Genomic DNA, 22,075 nt, shown 5'->3' on the forward strand with positions numbered 1-22,075 from the left:
CCCATGTAAAGAGTATTTCCTAAATAATAATCAAAGATTTTGTATAAACTTCTCCCTAATATATCCAAAGTTATGTCTAATGCAAATAAGAGACAAGGCAATGCACATGGCTATTATTTGTATTCCCCAGATTGATTAATGATGATGTTTCTTATAATTTGCCGATTCTGGATTGATCCTGGCAATTTTCAATTCACAAAGGGTTCAAATCTATTATATATCGCCATTCACTAATGGTGTCTTATTACTGCATTCCAGGAGATGTGGACATTCAACATGTTCTTTTGAAGAGGAACCTATTTCCATAATATAATGCAGAAGTAGACAAAAACCAAACATACAAAAATGAGCAAAAGTGACTGTGAGCTGCAGCCTAACCCACTTTTCATCAAGAATGCATAATTCTTAAATTTCATGGCAAGATGTTTTAACAGATTTGAAGCAAGAACCTCAAATGCATGGCTTGTCTTTGGGGTCTTTGCATGGTCTTATTATCAAGAAAAATATAGTCAACGGTTCAAGGGATTATGGCTGTATTTGAGGGTAATAATGTACTATCCAAGGGTTATGACGATATTCCAAATTACAGATGTGAAGAAATCATAATATTATATTAAGATATAGATATCTGCCAGTGATGCTGAACAATATTCATAATGTAGTGGATAAACATTGGCCTTCTCATGGTTCGATATAAATATGCATCACCATAGTTGGGCAGCACAGCTCGCATCACTAACCTCTTGATGTTTAATTCGTTACATGACCATATCATTTTGATCAATACATGCGGCAAGTTGATGACATCTGCTCGTATACAGTACAGTACAATACAATACAATAATCATCATTACATCTGAGCATTTTATCGTTAAATGTAATTGTGCGTGAGTATATTTTTTTTAAACTTTTATCCACATACAAATTGCTTTATTTGTGACGTTCCCTGTCAGCTCTGTATAATTAATTAGGACAAATAATTTGAAACCTTCACTTGGAGGGAGGGCCATGTAAGGTAGTCATTTTTTAAATGCCCGTCTCTGCGTATAATAGAAGAACTATGATATGAGGTTCTCTCAAGTCAATTATTACACACACCATCTTCTGAAACCCTCCCTCATTGATTGATGTTCTCGGATTAGGAGCTCATTTTCCTCTAACATCTCTCATCTTCATACCCACGTCCTCTTATTGGTGAAATACACAGCCCCACCAATTTCATTTCTACTCCCGGACTTTGGACCGTCAGCTTCCATGGGCAGTCTAATGATTGCCCATGGCTGCACATAAGAGTAGTATATCGGTGGTTGTCTGGTAAGTTTCCTCGCCAAAACCCTAAGTTAGACCTAAAGATCCCAATTCCTGCCTTTCCTTCCCTCATTCACTACAATGACCGGAGACACTGAAGTAATGGAAACTGGGTCAGGTGAAGGTTCTTGACCACACGGATGACGGTACACTTGCAGAAATGCAGCAAATTACAAAAGAATTGACGATGCTGCAGATCCAAGTGACATTTTACAGAGGGGAAATGTAAAAAAGGGTTTGGAAGTGCCGGTTTGCTACTAATCAACTTTTCTACTATGAATATTGGCAGCAGGAGAAGATATTGAACATTCCCACAATAATCAAATCTGATAGGAAGCAAGAAGCTGCTGCATTCAGATGGGCAGCTGCTCAACATATAGAAATGTAATTTGTGTCTAGGCTTCCTAATACGTTGGGAATAATCCCATCAAAGGATAATAATGCCATCAAAGTCCAAGACTGTTAGGTTTTCTGTTTTAGTGTGTAAAATGAGCCTTGGACACCCAAAACTTATATTTTAAAATACTATGTGAAAAGGGTCACACTTAGATGGAGTTAAATACAGTGTGAAAAGGGTTACACATGCATCCTCATCTTTTTAGAGTGAGTCAAAAGAAGAAAAAAAAAGGGGCATTTTTTAGTGTGAAAGAAAAAAAACAGATTTCGAGAGCTTGCGCTCCCTTTCTTGGGCTACTCCTTCAGTGCTCTTGAGTACACTCTTAAACGCCAACATCTCAAACATCACTGCCATGTGCTGTGAGTTTTTGGTAGTTGTTTTTGTGTCTTTTAGTTGGGTTTAGTTGTTGAGGAAATTTTATATTCCTTTCTTTCTCATAGTACTCTTAACTTGTTTAGAGTAGAACTTTGGTGTATAAGATTTACATTGACAGTGAATTATTTCTGGACTAGGTCTCGTGGTTTTTATCTCTTTGAGGGTTTTCCACGTTAAAAATGTGTGATGTATTGTGCATATCTTTTGTTGTGTGATTTCTTGTTTCCTTTGAATAATCTTGCACAATATAATCTCTGTCTCACATAAGTGATTAAAAGATACACAACAAAAACAATGCACAATACACCACAAATTTTTAACGTGGAAAACCCTCAGAGATGTAAAAACCACGGGACCTAGTCCAGAAATAATTAACTATCAATGTAAATCTTTATACACCAAAGTTCTACTCTAAACAAGTTAAGAGTATTATGAGAAAGAAAGGAATATAAAATTTCCTCAACAACTAAACCCAACAAAAAGACACAAAAACAACCACCAAAATCTCACAACACGTGGCAGTGATGGTTGAGACGTTGGCGTTTAACGGTGTACTCAAGAGCACTGAAGGAGCAAGCCAAGAAAGGTAGTGTGAGCTCTTGAAATCTATTGTTTTCTTTCACACAAAAAATGCCCGTTTTTTTTCTTTTAACTCACTCTCAAAAATGAGTATACATGTGTAAATCCATCTAAGTGTTTCCCCTTTTCACATTGTATTTAAAAATATAAGTTTTGGGCATCCAAGGTCCATTTACACGCTAAAAAATGTGGACAGAAAACCTAATAGTAAGGACTTTGATGGCATCCTGGTTTATTATCCTTTGATGGGATTCCAAACGTATTAGGAAGCCTAGACACAAATTGCATTTCTATATGTTGAGCAGTTGCATGTACACATTCATACACAGTTATCGTCTCATGTGTATGTGTAGGTAGGTGTAGGAAGGTGAGGTGCGATTAGACAAGAGCAGCATACAATACAATACATACATACCTTGACTCGGGGCGGAATGAGGATAGTGTCGATACCATGTACGGAGAGAGTGCCGTAGGAGATGAGATCAGGCGCAATGACCCATGACCGATTGTTGATGGATATAAGCGTGGCATCATTCTCGAAAAACACGTTCAACTTGAAGCCATCAAAGAATGTACGCGGTATCCAAGGGTTCCTCATCGTTGCTAGATTAATGATTGATGCAAAATCATGGGGATAATTTATCAGATGATACTTAATAATAGCTGCCGTCAATGTCTTATTCAATGTGGGATCATCAAAACATCCCAACCGCTGCACGCAAGCAAGTACAATAAATGGATTATCACAATATTTCACATCTCCATTAAAATTTTAATAACTATCGAGTCCGTCTAGGTTACATGCTATGCCCTCTTGAAGTTCCGATGAACTGAGAAAACATAAATGCTCAATTTATCATAAACAGGGTTAACTTCTTAAACACGATGCATATAATAATTCAATTTAGTTTCACAACTTACTACTTACTTCGAATGCTGAGTTGATAGGTGCAAAAAGGGTGAAGATAGGTGGCAGAGTGTAAGGTGTGATGTTAACAGCGTTGGCAGCAGCTATAAAGTGAGAATAGGTGGATGGAAGAATTAAGCTGAGGTCGTATGTCGTACATTCTGAAGGAACTATACTAATAATGGTCGTCAGCATCAGGCAATAAGAGATTGCAATCAAACATGTAGTAGTAGTAGTTGTTGTTGTTGTCGTACTCCTGGTAGTGGAAGACACCATCATCCCTCTGGTTGCCATCACCATCACCATACCCATCGATACAGGCAATCGATTCCAAATGTTGTAAAAAACTAATTAGTTAGAATAAAAAAATAGAAAATATAATACGAAAAGGTGCACCTATAACCACCATTATCTATTACAAGTGGTTGGTTGGTCGTAAAGCAGTGAAGGAGCCCAACCCCACCAAGAAGCTTATCACGGTGTCAAAAACGAACATGATAAATAAAGAAACAATATTCGACCATGTCAAACGTTGGAGCAATAACGAATATGGCGGCAAATGCCGCCCAGGTATCATCTTGCACTTATCACATTGAAAAATTTAATGGAAAAAATTATGAACCATGGTATGACCATGGAAATAATATTAGAACACTATAGTTTGTTAAATATCGTCGATGGAACCGACAGGTGCCCCAACATTCATGACCCCACAAAGCAATTGATTTAAACGCTCGCTTGGAAGTCCTCCTTCATATGGAGGACGCACTTAAGCAAAGTGTGAGAACCTTGGCTACCTCCAAACAAATATGGGATAGATTAGAGGCTGATTACCTCCATATTGGTGTACCAAAGATGTCACAAAGATTCGCATGTGTATTGTCCGCGCGGGACCACAAGGGTCTTAGACTAGGGAGTTGGAGTAAGAGGGCTTGCACCTTGTTTGGCCTTTCGAGTTAAGGGCCCATGCGAAGGTGCTCACGAATGTGAAGCGGAGACTTTATTTTGGTCAAGAGATTTAAATGCGGCATTAAGATAAACAGAACAGAACAAGAACAACACCAAGGTTTACAAAATAGATGTCTATAATGCTCACTAGTAAGAAGATTTTTCTTTTACAATGAAGGTCACGTGGACCAGAGCTCAAACCCGAGCTAAAAAGGGAGAACAAACAAGAGGGTTATAAGAAGGGAGGGAGGTGGAGATCCATGATGACAACGACCACCATGCACAAGCACTGCAAGTGAACACTCCAGCACAATGGGAGTATGAGCACACCATCGCACACCACACAAACTATGAGCCACGTACCATGAAAGCCGACCTCACCAACACCACGAACCGCACAAACGGCGAGCACACAGGCCCGTGACGACGAACGCGAGAACAAACCGAGCGCTCCCAACACCAACACACGCTCAAGAACACAATCACTTCCCAAGAGAAGAGGGTGAGAGAGACTGAGGAACCATAAGAACCACAAATCCTAGAAAAGAGAAAAACAGTAGAAACCCTAAAGCCAAAACCCTAATGGTGCTCTCCAAAATGGGCAACCCTCGAACCCTAAAACAAAATGAAGTAGAAGATGAATCCTCAAAACCCTAATCTTCTACCTCCAAATACCAAAATGGGCTACCCGAAATAAGCCCTCTTCTCCCCCTTTTATAGTGGAAAATATGATTATGAATGAAAATGATGACGTTGACATGTTTGTCAAAAGCCAGAGACTTCGCCTTGATGATTTGATCCTTTCAAGACTTAGTTTGCCAAGTTCCATTCAATCCGCCCTCTTGGTAGCTGCCCTACCCCCATCATAGCAAACATTTATAAGCACAAAATTCACATAAGCAAACATTAGCGTCCCAACATTAGTGGCATCAATCTCACAAGAAAATGTCATACTTCATTGGGCAATAAATCAACCCTCATCTCACACCGCACTTTATAGCAAACATTCAAAATACAATAAGAAATCTTACATCAACATACCAATCTACTAACTCCAAATTTTATTCAAGGACCTCTAAATTTAATGATTCAAGAGATTATAACAAATCTAGGTTCCTTAAATCGTTTTGCAAAAATTGTCTAAGGAGTGGACATGAAACAAAATATTGTTATAGGAATTCTAATAACCAAGGGGAAAGAGCATATAAACAAGACCCCTCTTACAATGCATCACATGATGATTATGATCAAAATAATGACATATGTCATAGTGACCAAAATTCCGATGAGGACAATAAAGATTCTTTCATAACCTTCATGGCCCTCACTTCATTTAACCACTCTCCCACTTCAATGTGGATTGTTGATACAAGTGCCGCATATCACCTCACCTCAAGGGTTGAATGGCTTAAAGAATATAAGCCCTTAAGCATCCCTTCCAAGAAAGATTTTGGAATAATAGGGATGAATAAGCCCTTGGACATGGGACTGCCCATCTTGAACTTTTTGATGGGTACTTTGTTGAAGTCAATGAAGTTTATTATATACCTAACATAGTAAAAAACTTGATATCTGTCAATAAACTCACAAATGATAATACATTTGTCGAGTTATACCATAAAAATTGTATCATTCGTCATAAGACAACCTCTGGTCGAGTTTATGTTGTTAATTGTCCAAGACAACGATGTCTTTACCTATTAGGCCGCTCTATGGTGCCTACTAAAGATGCACACCACATAGATGATTGAGACAGATCAAACTATGTGACCGTACTATGGCACTATCAATTAGGTCACCGAAACCATCAAACAATGGTTCACAAGGCTCGACAACGTATAGCAAGTAATACCCTTCCTCGGAAATCAACATTATCCCTTTGCGAAGGGTATATCTTTGGAAAGCTCTCTAACTCGCCATTACCTTCACATTTTACAACGACTACTAAACCCCTCCATTAGTACACAGATATATATATGTGGTCCTCTTATCTACTCCATCCCTATCTGGAATGTATATTTCTTAACATTTATCGATGACTTTACTCATTTCACAATGGTCACTTTTCTAAAGACAAAATTTAGTGATCAAGTCCATGAAAATTCAAAACCTATCAAAAACTTGTAACAAATCAACAAGATATAGCTCTTAAAGCACTTCAATCAAATAATGGTGGAGAATTGAATTCCCAAAACTTCCAAATTTAGTGCCAAATCCCTTATTCATCTCAACACAATTCAAGGGTTGAACGACAAAAATGGTTGTATATGGATGTAACTCGTTGCATGCTCGCCATTGCAAACCTTCGCTGAACATATTGGGAAGAGGTTGTTTCAACTGTTTGTTATATATTCAATAGAACATATAGAATTGGGACAACTCCATTTCCTTTGTGGTTTGGGAAAAGTCCAAATCCAAGAATCTTTGGATGTCTAGCATATGCACTCGTACCCTTAGATGCTTGATAAAAGTTACTAGATAATCACACAGTTAGCGCAATGCAATATTCGTTGGGTATGAAGAATCTCATGGCTATAAGGGTTATCGATTATATGACAGAAAATCCAAAAGATTTATATTCAGTCGATGGGTGATATTTGATGAAGATAACCTAATATCTAATCCTCACCCACATCATTGACCTGAAAAGATACAAGACATAACTACCATATCAAACAGGTCCAACACCAAATCCAACAAAGAAGTAATATCATCACCTAGTAATTCTTGGCGGGCTCCGCCAACTTCCTCAAAAATCTAACAAGACACAATTGACCACATGCCAATTAACCGACTTCCATTAACATCCTCATCTCTACAGGCCCACCGACAAGTTTCACCTTTAACCAATGACTCTACTTATCGCCTCTAGTAACCAAACAATCACAACAAACTGATGTACATGCCCCAATTTTAAACACTAATCCTACCCAAACTAGGAAGAGCCTTAGTCATCACCTAAATATTCATAAGGAGAAACCTTTAGGCAAAACACAACCAACTCACATTAATTTGATTATTCATGTTCCCATCCTTGCAAAAAATCCATTATTCCATTACAAAGATCCTCATGTTGTAATGGCAAAGAAAAAGCCATTGGTCACAAGGACGCAAAAGTAATTAAAATAGGATTTGTGCTATTGCGAAATCACCTAGTTCACTTTGTCCTACATCCACTCCAAGGAAAGTGTGTGCTATTCAAGATATCTACGATCATGTCACCAAGAAAATAGATGTTCTTATTGCGGACCATAAATTTGAAACTGGGTTTGCATTCTCAACACTTGGTTCCCCCTCGATCACATCAAATGTTTCTGATGATCCGTTAAACTATCAATGAGGCCTTGCAAAGTCCAGATCGTGTTGAATGGCAAGCTACCATGAAGAAAGAACTTGAATCTCTTGATGCCAACAAAACATGGACTCTAGTACCACTCCCAACAGGACGCTCACTTATCTCATGCAAATGGGGGTTGAAGAGAGAACTAAACCCTGATGGTACCGTTGCATGTTACAAAGCTCGACTTGTGGCTCGTGCTTTCTCTCAAGTCGAAGGACTCGACTATTCTAAGACATTCTCACCCATTCTCCGTATGGCATCGTTTCGACTCCTAATGGCTCTAGCCACCATTCTTGACCTCGGGGTACATTCTCTCAAGTCAAAGGACTTTGACTATTCTGAGACATTCTCACCCATTCTCCGCATGGCATCGTTTCGACTCCTAATGGCTCTGAAGTCCTGACTTGACTATTCTAAGACATTCTCACCCATTCTCCACATGGCATTGTTTCTACTCCTAATGGCTCTTGCCATCATTCTTGACCCCGAGGTACATCATTTCGATGTACAAACAACATTTCTACATAGTGATTTAATAGAAGAAATCTACATGTCACAACCTCTTGGGTTTGAGCCACGCTCCCAACCAAGTTCTATGTTTGTCGGCTACATCGATCTCTTTATGGACTCGAACAATCTCTAGGATTATGGTTTCAAAACTTTTAACAATTTCATGCTCTCACATAGCTATTCTAGACTATTATCGGAACCAAATATATACATTAGACACTATCATACATCTAATCAATTGTTAATGGTAGCACTATATCTGGATGATATTCCTATAGTTGAAACACCATCTGAAATTACTCAAGTGAAGCCAAAACGTTCAAAGCACTCTCAAAAACAGATTTAGGTTCCTTATCTTATTTCCTAGGCATGCAAGTTACTCATAATCATAGCATCGGCACTTTGATTATTCATCAAAATAAATTCATTAATGAAATTTTGATATCCTTTTGTATGCTAAACATTAAACCTTGTACTACTCCCTAGTCATTGACATGTAACTTGAGTGTATCAGATGGCCCCACCACAAAAAGAGATATTGTTTTTATGAAGCAATTTCTTTTTAAACAATTAATAAGAAAGCTTCGATATTTAGTTACAGGAACTCATCCTGACCTTTGTTTAACAATTAATTATCTTTCACGTTTTATGCATAACCCCAAACTTATGCACTGGAAATCACTTCAGCGAGTTATGCGATATCTAAAACACACATCTAACTATGGATTAACATATAAACGATCCCAATTCAAAAGAACAATCAAATCACTAGTTGGTTGGTCTTGATTCGGATTGGGGGGGATGTTGATTCTCAAAGATCTCATGTTGGTAGGAGCAGTAATGACATGGCAATAAAAAAAAGGGATATGTGACACTCTCATTTGCTGAAGCTGAATTTGTAGCAGTGGTGTTGGCCGCTAAAGACGGACTATGGTTGCAAATAGTGCTAAAGGAACAATTGAAAATCTTCTGCAACAATATATCATGTATCTACTTGATGAAGAATTTAAAGCACTCAAAGAAAACAAAGCATGTGGATTCAATATTTCTACACCAAATATCAAATTATTTACATGATCGATGCATGCAAATGATTGGTTGAACAGAAGAATGCCTCAAGTCGTGTGGCCATGAAAAGATTAACCTAACCTACACACACAGTAATTGCCTAAGGAGAACACAGGAGAAATTGCCATGCATATATATATATATATATATATATATTACATGAAGCTATGGAGATTCTGGAAGTTTTTAATCCTATAGCAAAACACACATCATCAGGGCACAGACAGTTAGGTTCGAGTTTGTGGAGCTCTCCCTGTGACCGGATTTTCTTAAGGCACGTGACTTGTCCCAGAAAGCCTCTCTCGTGTTTGTTTCACATTGTGAAACGCCAGCGCTACCCTACGGATGTGTCTTAAGGACTTATTGGCCCCCTGTGCTCTCGACAAAGATCTCTCTCTCTCTCTCTCTCTCTCGGTTGGGTGACCTGCCTCAATATACATACCTACAGACCCTCCTGCATATGCATGACGACCATCAATTCTCGGTTCCCAGGAGCAAATTAACTTTTAGTCTAGGAGGGTGAACATCCATCTAAGAGGAGAGAAGAGACAATTATATAAGAATAGTAATAGTAGTAGTAGTAATAGTAGTCCCTGCACCAATTTGTTACGACTGCAGCAAAACCACCTACCACCCACCACTACCCTGCATAGAAGAACATATATATATATATATATATATATATGCATGTACATACATCGTGACCACCGCCGGCAGAGCAACACATGATTGATATTACACAGCTCAAATTAACAATATCTAAATTTCATTTCATGTCCGGATGTTAACGAACCAAAAGAAAACGGCGCCCACTCCACTCCATGATGATGCGGAACACAGATGATTAATGAGCGAATGTATTACATAAGAGAGAGAGAGAGAGAGAGAGAGAGAGAGATCGTTGTTACCAGAAAGAAAGATGCTTCCTTCCGATTGGGCAGCAGGCGACGGGGGAATGGGAAGGGGGAAGGGGAAGGGGAAGGGGAAGGGATTACATTAGAAGTGGAATGAAACCGATGGATGGGCGGGAAGGAAGGAAGTTTTATTTTCTTATTTTCTTTATTAATTATTTATGGAATAATATAATAATATGTATATATATATAGTACGTAAAAGGAAGGCTAAGGAGGAGGAGGATTTTTCATTCATTTCTATGTCATCATCATTCATATTTATGAATAGTGAATAGAACGGAATGGGATAGAAAGGAAGGGAGGGAGGGATAATGTATGTTCTTTTTGTTTGTTTGTTTTGTTTTCTTCTTCCCGAGAAACAAGTGAGTCAACAGGCATCCAAATCCTTTGGTTTGGACTACTCACCAACGGAGTCTCACCCCACCCATGCATGCATTAGACAATGAGGAGTTTGGAGTTTGAACAACTGGCATCCAAATCCTTTGGTTTGGCCTACTCACCAACGGAGTCTCACCCCACCCATGCATGCATGCATGCATTAGACGATGAGGAGTTTGACTTCCTTACAAAATGATATATATTGTATGCTTATTCAAAGCTACAAGGCTTTGGCCTCTAATATTTACTCCATTTGTCATTATCCAAGCCTTACATACCTTGCAATTAACCTCAAGTATCTTTATAAGTTCTTATTGTATAATCTCTCTAGCTTTTTGAATTAGCTATTAGTTTCTAATGTCCGCATCGAGTGGCAATTAACGATCCATCAAAAGAAGTACTTGCACATGGCAAAAGACCAGAAGTTGGCAACAAGATAGCATTGGGATAAGTCATAATGGTCCAATATAATTCTATGTGACAAGCATCAATTTAGCTCTCATATTATCATATGATGAGTGTGCCCCTCTAGTAGCACAATTATATCGTCTTGTGCGGAAAGCTTGTGAGGTCACATATCATATTTAGCATTTGAGCCATTATGCTAAGCTTGTGTGGAAAGTCTTTGGCTCAAATTCGGAGTCATTCGATCGCCATCACTTCAAAAGTCGGAGTCAACCTCACGCCACGAAAATAAGTAGAGATGGATACCCAAAACTGCATCGACATGAGAGACAGTGACACCCCCAATGGCTCCTAAACCCATAAAATCACAAGTATGGTATGGGTCACACTATCCATGGGTATATGATAATGGAAACCATAAAAATCAAGTCGCTTGGTGGTGTGTTCGCAAAACATTAACCAAAGGGCAAGGTTGGGACAATAGAGCCACATAATTTTTGCTACCTATACAAAGTTGGATATAAAACACAACATCCGACCACCAAGCTAGGCCCAAAACATAGCCCCCCCCCCCCCCCCCCCCCCTCCCAAACCATTGGCACGTAAACCAATGACATGTCCCTACCCAAAAAGATGGGTTGAGAAAACCAAAGTGCATATGGTGGCAAAATCCAACCCCAGTAATACAAGACGGATATGTCCCAACCCACTTGACAAATTTGGATTCTTCGAATGCAAATAATCAATACCCAAATAACGGCGAAAACCCAGTTCTATGCTATAGAGAAGATCTAAGGATCCCCGCACAATTGCACCTAATGAAGAAATGGGATGACATCCAACAACGATATGACATAAACCGCACGCTGGATGGGTACCCAAAGCCCAACTTGAAGGTCCTCAAACAATGAACAAGGATATGGGCCCCATTAAACAAGCTTCCTCAAACAGGTGGCTAGATTTAAGTCATCTATGTGAGCCCAAAAGCTCATTGGTACAAGCACCCTTTGCCAGGTTTATGAAGGGGAATGCAGAGGAATCAACACACAAGTAATGTCTTTGCGGCATACTCAACTAGATGGACAGACTTCTTAAGAAGTGAGAAATGACAAAAACATGAGGACATAAGGAAGGTGTTTCATGGACATAGATAGTTGATGAGAGAGGTTGAAGAATGTCATGCATTTAGATATAACTTAGAAGGGGAGGGGAGGGGAGGGAAGGGGAGGGGAGGGGAGTGTTGAGGGGTCAAGAAATGCAGAGCCATCCATATATGTATAACAGTACATGTAAAGGAACGAATGAAAGAAGAAGATGTGGTACCAGCAAGCGCAGATACCACCACTCTACTCAAAGGCTCACACAATTCAATTGATTGAAGATTCTAGCGGAGAAGAGTCTACCTACCTACTATGCATGTACATAACTAAAACAGAATATGTATGTACATATAACACACACACACACACACACACACACACACACACACACACACACACACACACAATTGATTCAGTTGTAAGGGGAGGGGGGGCAGCAGAGAAGAAGAGTCTAAGGCAGAAGAAATATATAGTGCGCGACACGAAAAGAATCAGAAGCAGAAGCAGAAACAGAAACAGGGTTAGCAGACAGAAACTGAAATAGGCGACATCTACGTCCCTCTTCCCGCAGGCACGCAGGCACGCAGGCAGGCAGGCGCACACACACAGACACACAGACACACAGACACACAGAGACAGAGAGAGAGAGAGAGAGAGAGAGAGAGAGAGAGATGGGGGATGCATTCATGGACAAGTTCAACATGTTAGGGGAGCGCATCAAGGAGGGCGGTGTGGATCTGGGTCGCAAAATGAGCGCGGGAATGAGCTCCGTGAGTGGTCGCGTGAAAGAGTTATTCCAGGCACCCACGGCTGCGGATCGCATGGTGGAGGAGGCTTCGTCCGAGACTCTTACTGAGGGCCCGGATTGGGAGAAGTGCATGCAGATCTGTGATGTGGTGAACCAGGACCCTGTGATGGGGGTTGAGGTTGTTCGGGCCATCAAGAAACGCCTGGCCCTCCATTCCCGCAACCCTACGGTTCAGATGCTCACTCTCTCCCTTCTCGAGACGTGTGCGAAGAATTGTGAGAAGATGTTCTCTGAAGTAGCGTCAGAACGTGTTCTTGATGAGATAGTGAAGGCTGTGGATGACCCCCTCACGTCACCTGCTGTTCGCCATAAAGCCCTCACACTCATTGAATCGTGGGGTGAGGCCACTGATGAGCTCCGCTACCTCCCTATTTTTGAAGAAACCTATAAGGTAACAATTTCCGTTACCCTAACTCTCCTACACTTCCAAGGATATATGTTTATGTGTGTGTGTGTATATATATATATATATATATATATTTATTTGTATTTATGCTATGAGAGCTTGTATTACTAGAAAACGAGGTGGCATCTCAAAAGAATCGGTGGTCCCTTTAGATGAATCAAAAGTTTGTAGCAAGCATGCACATCAAAATGATACTAATACCTTTTAACTTTACCTCTCTAAAGAGGCCCTTCTATTGTTTTGTGAGGCAATGCTAAGAGGTGATGGTAAAGTCTATATTTTTTTTAACTATCGGAAAGTAGGTATTTATTTCTTGTAATAAATGCAGAGTGAGTGATCTTGATAAATTTTTGCAATATTATTGTTAATCTCTCCAAATTTGTTGGTCTCTAAAGATTGTTTCACCATTGCTTACAAATGCAAACAAGAGGCAATGTGTCCTATCATGGTTTGCATGACATATATAGTTTAATCAAATCAAGTCACATGCTCTGTGATATTGGTGGAAAGCTATTGGCATTTGGTTTGAAAAGTTTGTGTTATAAGGCTTTGAAAGATAGGTTTAGGTTGAAAACGAAAATTGAAAACTAATTAGAAGTCCATAATGACATCTTCTTTCACTTAATCAAAGGAGGGGGGAGGGAGTTCAGTTGACATTTGTCCCAAGAAGTTCAACTCAACTCCTGACCACCAACTATGGCTTACAGGGATCATGCTGACTGAGCTTGATCTTTTGAAACAGAGTTTAAAATTGAGGGGTGTGCAATTTCCTGGACGAGATTCAGAGAGCTTGGTGCCAATATTTACACCACCCAGAACCTTCTCTTTAGAGCCCGAACTTGATGCTGGAGTGGTGATGGAGCCTTCTATTATTGGTCAATATACACTGGAGCAATCCAAGGAGATTTTAGATGTTGCAAGAAATGCTGTGGAGCTTCTCTCAACTGTACTCACGTCATCTCCCCCGCAGGACGTTCTTAAGGTGCACCATTTTTTGTTGTCCAATGTATTCTTTATTATGCTTTTTTATGAATGAACACATATGTACTACTTTAATCCACTTTTTTTTCTGCACAAATAGATATACAAATCTGAATTCTCATGAACCAATTTAATCTACTTATTTTGTGATATGGAAGCATAAAAATCATGCTCCCGAAAAAGTTGTGATGGCAATACAAAAGCAAAATGCATTTTCTTAAATACCATAAATATATGATAAAATAGTGGAAAATGGGTTAAAGTAGAAACTTCCAGTTCTACTTATCAGTCGAGAAAATCATCATTGATTAGATGCTCTTAAAACCCTTGATACTCACGGAAATTGAAGTTTCGAGAAATTTAGGTCAAGTTAAAACAATGGTATCGTTGACAATTGATGGAAAGTCAAGTGGTTATGTAAATTTTTTTTTACAATGATTGATGATAATAGGTTCCAAGCCCAAAGTTTGGTATATATTACATCAGAATCACAAGCCACCACCCTATTATTTTGCTAGCAATGAACTGCTGTGTTGCTTTTCTTCTGTGGCATTCTTCCACCCTCTCTTAATCAGCTCATTGCTCTTGACAAAACACGTTGCTATATTTAATAATACATGAAATACTGTGAGACAATGGGTTTACTAGATTGATAATTTAACCTGTCTACTAATATGTCTTCTAGTGTTTCTCTCAGAAATTCAGTATAACAATGTTTCATAATTCCAACTAAAATCCCGAATTTCCTCTATGTTTGGCAGGAAGAGCTTACGGGTACCTTGGTTGGGCAATGTCGCCAGTCACAGTTGAGCATACAGAGGTTTATTGAAAGAGGCACGAACGATGAACAACTACTTTTTGAAGCACTGAATGTGAATGATGAGCTCCAGCGTGTGCTAGGCAGGTTCCAACAGATGTGTGAGACTCCTATGTTAGTTTCCAATCAGTCATCAGGACCAGCTCTAATACCTGTTGGAGTCGTCGATGACGAAGAGGCTTTAGTCAGTAGAAGTGAAAACTCGTTAGTGAGAAAAGTGTCTGCCAAGACTTTGAATCAAAAGGATGAAGAGGCAACTATTGCAGATTTAGATGAGATGATATTTGGTCGGCCAGGGCCAGAGGCGAATTCACATAAGGACAATTATCAAGGTACAAGGAAAAAGAACAGTGATGATCTTATTGATCTCTAATTTTGATGATGATGAAAAACTTAATGCTGTACCCATGAACCCCATTTATATATAATGGCTGCGAGTCCTCTTGTCACTATCCAGGTGATTTCTCTTAGAGTACGCACAACTTGGATAATATTGAGGTTATAGCAGTCTGTACATATCTGCAATTGGCAACTTCATCGTGTAAGCCCAAATAAATTAATAAACATGGTCATAGTTCACTGTTAAGTATTAAGTGTAAGAACAAGAAATGTAATATTGTGTCAAAGCATTTGAAGGGCCCATCGAGTTTCTAGATCAACAAAATTGAGGTTATAGCAGTCTGTACATATCTGCAATTGGCAACTTCATCGTGTAAGCCCAAATAAATTAATAAACATGGTCATAGTTCACTGTTAAGTATTAAGTGTAAGAACAAGAAATGTAATATTGTGTCAAAGCATTTGAAGGGCCCATCGAGTTTCTAGATCAACAAAATTGAGGTTATAGCAGTCTGTACATATCTGCAATTGGCAACTTCATCGTGTAAGCCCAAATAAATTAATAAACATGGTCATAGTTCACTGTTAAGTATTAAGTGTAAGAACAAGAAATGTAATATTGTGTCAAAGCATTTGAAGGGCCCATCGAGTTTCTAGATCAACAAAATTTCAAATTTCTCTCCATAGCCATGAAGTCCTGGGTTTTGGTAGATAGAAGGTTTTTGTTAGGTTCCAAGTTATCTCTTAATCATGAAAATTCTTAGTGCTTGGGACAATTTATAATTAGTGTAGAATGTTGACCACGATTTTGAGCGCCTATTATAGTGATAATATGATAATTAGACACAAAACGACTAAGAAAAGATTTGGTCCGATGCAATTTAAGGATAAGGTAATAAAACATGAAAAACCTGAGTTGCAGCTAAAACAAGTCAACAAGACACATGAAGATTAAATAACTTGACAAAAAACGTTTGTTGGAGCTATACATGATGGAATAGTGAACTCAATTTTGACCCAAAGAGCTAATAACTTGCACAATTCTCATAATGAAGTTGGCAAGATTTTGAGGTTTGTTCAATCTAAAAACTAGGTCATTCTTGATGTCAATAAAAGCAAGGGTATCAACCATCACATGAGTGATGGCATATGCATGTAGGAAATGCCATTCTCAATCTTTTTCTCACAACTTTCTTGTTGAGTGGTGGATTTATGTGAGGTTAGAAGTAGGTTCCTTTTATAGAAGGGATGTCAAGGCATTTGTAGGGAGCAACAAATTTCAACTTCAAATGTATTTATGGTAAACCTAAAACTAGAGTAGGAAGATGGAAGAGTATATGGCAATATTATGTATTCAAAAGTAGGTTTTATATAAGGGAGAACTTTTGGGAGCTGATTTTTAAATGTTTTAAATACCAAATTTTTATTATATTAAGTTTACTTAGTGTTATTTGTTTGAAAGGCTTTTATGATAATCAAACAAAACTTTTAAAATTGGAGTCATAAGTTAACTCTATCAAAAGACGAGACTGTTGAATATATGATATGATATGATATGCGGAAGAATATGTGAGGACCTGCAAGAAGATGTGTACAACAAACAACATAGACAGAGTAGAGATATGCAAAAAGGTAGAAGGTAAGATAGACACAATTAAGCTCTAATGGAAGCTCTGTTATTCACTTATGTAAAAACTCTTTCTCTTACAATGTTTCAGTTGGGCTTATATACTCAAGCCCTAACTTCGGAATGTGTTCACACTAAGGATAAAAAGTGGAAGGAGTCGGCTTTTTATGCCAACAAACACTTAGGGGATTCAATGATTCTATCCATTAGATGTAACTCAAATCATGAACACTATCTCAACTCAATTTGAGTGATGATCTTGGCATTGGATGATTACACTGTGATGCTAGGGATCAACATGTAAGGCCTTCTATACATTGTTTGTTGCCATAGTGTGTTGAGATATCCAGCTCAACTACACACTAGATGTCGAATACGGGTACATAATAGACGTATTCACATTGTCCCATTGGACTAGGCCACATTTATAAATATTGAAAGGGTAGTTGCCCTAGTTCAAATTGTATTTAAACTGAACTTTGTAACCTACTTGTGTTGTTGTTGCCATTATAACTTCTTGATAATAATACAACTACACAGTTTGTGCCCATTGGTCTCTCGCTCACTCTCTGCACTTGAATCTTGATCTTGTTTGCTAATACAATTGCCTTTGCTTCTCTTGTCAATCAGTTCCTCTTGACCTTGTTCAACATCAACAAGAAGATCTTCATCATATAGAGTGCTGGGTTTGTTCCGCATCTGACAATCACTTCCAACATATGGTATCGGAGCTTGGTTCTGTATTCTAGTGGTGATCGTCTTCTGTCTTCAACAATACTCTTGCATTCACCCCCTTGAAGATCTCCTAGTTGATTTTACTTGATAGAACAAAATCTAAGATTTCAGCTGAATTGAAATCTCTCAGCCGGAAACTGCCACAAGATCACACTCTGTGAGAAGAAATACTTGAAAAATTGCACTCCAATAAGCTAGATCACCCTTGAAGTAGGCCAACCGGTTGTACTTTGTCTTCGTGATTGTAGCTGCTTGGAGTGAGATTTTTCATCGAAACAGTCTCAATCGTGCTTCATCAGGTTAGGCGGCAATCAGACAGGTCATTCGACGTTGTTCACTTGCTCATTGTAACCACCCAAAGCAGATCAGGACTAAAGCACAACCTCGTCTGCGTTCCATTAAGCTAGGTGGCATTCGGACAGGCCAGTCAATGTTGTCCATCCACACGTTGTAGCCACTTGGTGCAGGATCGATGTCCGAAAAGGCACAAACGGCATATAATCTGCTATCAGCTTTGAAATTGGCATAAGGAATCGGATCACCAATAACCGTGCCCAATCCGGCTAGGCATTATTTGGGAAGAACAATCGATTCTATCTCTCCAACTGCCATAGTCACTCCGGATAGGTTTAGTTCAGCATCATTCGAAACCTAATCGGCTAAATAAGCAAATTCAGGTCCAATTCGGTTAGGCACGAATTGGCTGTAGCCACTCTGAATCGAACACATCGACAGTTGAAATAAATTTGGCTCGTGTCCAATCTGTCTAGAACAAATTCAGGTGAGCCAACAAGCTGCACACCCTACCACCATTTGTAGCCGACTCCAAACAAAGCTTACCAAGCCGAAATAGAAGGGCATCAACATTTGGCTCATTCGAGATGAGTCTAAGGAAGTTCAATGGATCGAACTTCAACTTCTGGAAAGGACAAGTGCAGGACTATCTGATTGTCAAAGGTCCGATAGATCTGATTGAGTTCGAAAATCCCCCAGAAGAGTACAAGCCGAATAAGTGGACAAAATTAGATCGGATTTTTCGGGTCACCATTTGGATGCACTTGTTGGAGTCAGTGTACTTCACAATGCAATCATGTTCAATGGCCTTCCAACTCTGGAAGACATTATCGGACACCTGTAAAAAGAAGGTCGTTGCAACAAAGATATATCTGATCTGGTGCCTCTACAACCTTCGGATGAAAGAATCCAATTCGCTCCAAGCACACATAAACAAATATGAGAATTTGAGTTCCCAATTGTCGGCTCAGGGAGTCACTATAGAAGATGAGCTAAAAGCTTTTGTATTGATGAGCACCCTGCCTCCGACTTGGGAAAACTATGTCACCATTGTATGCAATGCATCCAGAACGACCGTAAGCTACTCCGAATTGAAGAGCTCAAATTTGACGGAAGATGCTTTGAGGAGATCATTCGTTCACAATTCGGCCAATGATGCTTTTGTAGTACAGAGTTCGGATGACTGACTGAACAACAAGAGAAGAAGTTCTTCTCGATCGCCGAGTAATCCGCTGTTGTGAAGATTTCTGGCCATAAGAGAAAGAGTGCAAGGATGCACACGAACTAGGGCTTATGTACATAAAACATATATGTAAATACCGAGGTCTAATAAGTACTAGACAAAGATAGTTTATTCGGTATTTTAAGGATCCCATAAAAAGAGGGCAATAATAGGATATGATGGGAGTAAATCGTGTGAGGGATTGCTGATAGGAGTGGCTATCATCAATGCTGATGTATCCAACCTCCCCTTTGTGCTACAAAAGGGGAGGAACGGATCTAAATCGGGGAGTCGTGTTTTGGGGAGAACGAAGTATTGCTGGATTTCGGAGTGGTTAGCTCACTTCATTTTCTTGGGTTTCTTGTTGTCGTGCTGTGAGGCCTCTGTTTTGGAAGCTCGTGTACTCTTGATCAGAGGCTTCCTGGATTCGCTGCGTGTGTGTAGAGCTCGAAGCTCTGTTACCGACCGAGCCCGGTTATACTTCTCTTATTATAAGTTAATCAACTATTTTGTTGCTTTCGGATTTTCCTGTGTCTTTCAGTTTTTGCTTGTATTCTCGTCTTTTCCCTCTCATCTGTGTGTGCATACCCGAGTCTGCTAGCCCGTGGGGTCATTGCTTGCTACCGGGCGGCAGTTCCGGAACAGAGTACGCATCCGAGCCCGTGTGCTCATCATCCGGCATCCGGAGACTGTATGGATTGGATATGTGTCCGTGCCGCGCCCCGACGAAGTTACCCAGAAACGATTTGGATAATCCCCCTTTCGCTTCCCTTACCAGCTCCTTAGTTCGAGACCCCAGTGGTCTTGGCCATTTCGACACATACTTGCGGACTTTCGCGACACCGCGAAGTCGGAGCAAGTCTAAAGGAAGCCGAATATTCAACTATTGCAAAAAGCCTGGACATGTCAAGGCCGACTGCCGCGCCCTTAAAGCAAAGAATGATAAGGCTCAACGAGCTGATCTAAATTGTAGGCGACAAGAGGAGGTCAACTATGTCAGCTCATTAGTCGAAGTATTGATGGACAATCCGAACATACTATTCATTGAGAACTCCGTCAAATTAGAAGTTTTGCTTACGACTAAGGAATCGAGCACAACACTCCTGAATTTGGGTACTTCCAATCATGTGACCCCTCATAGATCACAATTCCGACAATATTTGGCCCCGCATTCCGACTCAGTCCGAGTCAGAAATTCACAACATTGCACTATAATCGGAATCAACACAATATTGGCACTACATAATGTCTGACACGTACATGAGCTCTCAAGTCAGCTGATCTCAGTCAGACAACTTGACGAAGACGACATCCGTGCTGGCTTCTCATCAGGAGGGTGCACACTCCACAGGGGGGAACCTCTTGCTTACTTGAGGTTCAAAAGTACCATCTCTGTACCCATTACACGTCACACGTAGAGAGAGTGGGTTGTTTCCAGTTGATATCCTTGTGTCATCACTATGGCACATACGACTCAGACACTTAGCAAGATCAACATAACACATTCATCTAGAGCAAGATACATCCCCAAACTCTCCTTTTCGAACCACCAATTCTGCAAGCACTGCCAATACAGCAAACAAGCCACAACCTCACACTCGACGGAAGCACCAAGTGAATCGAGTCTGCTTGATTTGGTCCATTTGGACATCTGTGAGCCGATGGCACATTAGCCTCTTGGTGGTGTCTCCTACTTTGTTAGCTTCATCGACAATTCAACTCGTAAGGTGTGGGCATACCTGGCTCGAACCAAAGATCATGTGTTGTCGATCTTCTAGGAATGGCTTGCCATGGTGGAGAACTAGTCCGGACGAAAGCTAAAATGCTTATGGTTCGACAATGGAGGAGAGTTCAAATCAAAGGAATTTGTCAGATTTTGCCAGCAACATGACATTCGACGTGAATATACAATAGCTCCAACACTCTGGACTGTCGGATGGCTTCTAGGCAGAAGCCCTACTTATGACAATACGCATAATCAATATGTTGCCAAGTAGCCTCTAGAACCTCAAATACCTCAAGATTTATGGACCGACAAGATGCCGAATTACAATAAGCTGAGGATTTTCGGAAGATGATCGCTGGAAGCTCGAACAGAGGTCCAGGAAATGCATTCTCCTTGACTATGGACCAGACGGTGAAATCAAATACTGACTCTATAGATAGATCACATGAAGTTCGAACGTTGTCTTCAATGAGTCGGTCGTTCATAAAACGGACGAAAGGCCTATTGAAGTCCGAAGGGTCACTTTCTTGGAACTGTTGACCCTTCATGACGGTGTCCCAAAAATTTGTGTACGTGCGTGCTTTGCACAAGCGGGACCACTGGGGTCTTGGAATGGGGAGGATGTTTTCGAACTTGTCGAAAAGAGGACGATGTTAATGTAAGAGACGGGGAAACCAATGCCACACTTGAAAAGATCAAAGGTTGTACACTTGAGAAGTAGATAAATAAGAAGAAGATAAAGAGGAATATTATATAATTGATGATGATGTTGATGATCTCCCAAAGAGGCCCTACTAGGGTTTTTATAGGTCTGTCTATCCATGCTTCTAACATGCACAAAACCATGGGCTTGGTTGAACCCATGGTTTTTGCGCACATGGATTTTCTTGT

The 22,075-nt window shown here is 39.8% G+C and overlaps 2 protein-coding genes across 2 annotated transcripts; one reads left to right on the forward strand and one right to left on the reverse strand.

Moving 5' to 3' along the window:
- Positions 1 to 496: 496 nt before the first annotated feature.
- LOC147850634 (uncharacterized) lies at positions 497 to 3,878 on the reverse strand. Its single transcript, XM_087336282.1, has 3 exons — positions 3,588 to 3,878; positions 3,075 to 3,371; positions 497 to 807 (listed from the first exon to the last, which is right to left on the reverse strand). Exons 1-3 carry the CDS (start codon positions 3,876 to 3,878, stop codon positions 781 to 783), a joined length of 615 nt encoding a protein of 204 aa, XP_087192408.1. The 3' UTR covers positions 497 to 780.
- An 8,949-nt stretch (positions 3,879 to 12,827) lies between these two features.
- Positions 12,828 to 15,827, forward strand: LOC147850635 (TOM1-like protein 1). Its single transcript, XM_087336500.1, has 3 exons — positions 12,828 to 13,428; positions 14,186 to 14,425; positions 15,186 to 15,827. The coding sequence occupies exons 1-3, from the start codon at positions 12,901 to 12,903 to the stop codon at positions 15,612 to 15,614; spliced, it is 1,197 nt and encodes a 398-aa protein (XP_087192626.1). The 5' UTR covers positions 12,828 to 12,900; the 3' UTR covers positions 15,615 to 15,827.
- The last annotated feature ends 6,248 nt before the right edge of the window (positions 15,828 to 22,075 follow it).

This window comes from Azolla caroliniana, unplaced genomic scaffold (genome assembly GCF_043228905.1).
Source record: "Azolla caroliniana isolate FFs.n. ecotype wild unplaced genomic scaffold, voAzoCaro1.0.p SCAF_21, whole genome shotgun sequence".
In the NCBI taxonomy this organism is placed as follows: Eukaryota; Viridiplantae; Streptophyta; class Polypodiopsida; order Salviniales; family Salviniaceae; genus Azolla; species Azolla caroliniana.

What these genes read in the sequence shown, in the direction of transcription:
- LOC147850635 (XM_087336500.1), top strand. Translation starts at nt 12,901, where the DNA reads ATGGGGGATGCATTCATGGACAAGTTCAACATGTTAGGGGAGCGCATC. An exon ending in TTTTTGAAGAAACCTATAAG is followed by an intron (nt 13,429 to 14,185) that starts GTAACAATTTCC and finishes CTTTTGAAACAG; the next exon opens with AGTTTAAAATTGAGGGGTGT. An exon ending in CCCCGCAGGACGTTCTTAAG is followed by an intron (nt 14,426 to 15,185) that starts GTGCACCATTTT and finishes TATGTTTGGCAG; the next exon opens with GAAGAGCTTACGGGTACCTT.
- LOC147850634 (XM_087336282.1), bottom strand. Translation starts at nt 3,878, where the DNA reads ATGGGTATGGTGATGGTGATGGCAACCAGAGGGATGATGGTGTCTTCC. An exon ending in CTATCAACTCAGCATTCGAA is followed by an intron (nt 3,372 to 3,587) that starts GTAAGTAGTAAG and finishes GCTTGCGTGCAG; the next exon opens with CGGTTGGGATGTTTTGATGA. An exon ending in TCATTCCGCCCCGAGTCAAG is followed by an intron (nt 808 to 3,074) that starts GTATGTATGTAT and finishes GTATACGAGCAG; the next exon opens with ATGTCATCAACTTGCCGCAT.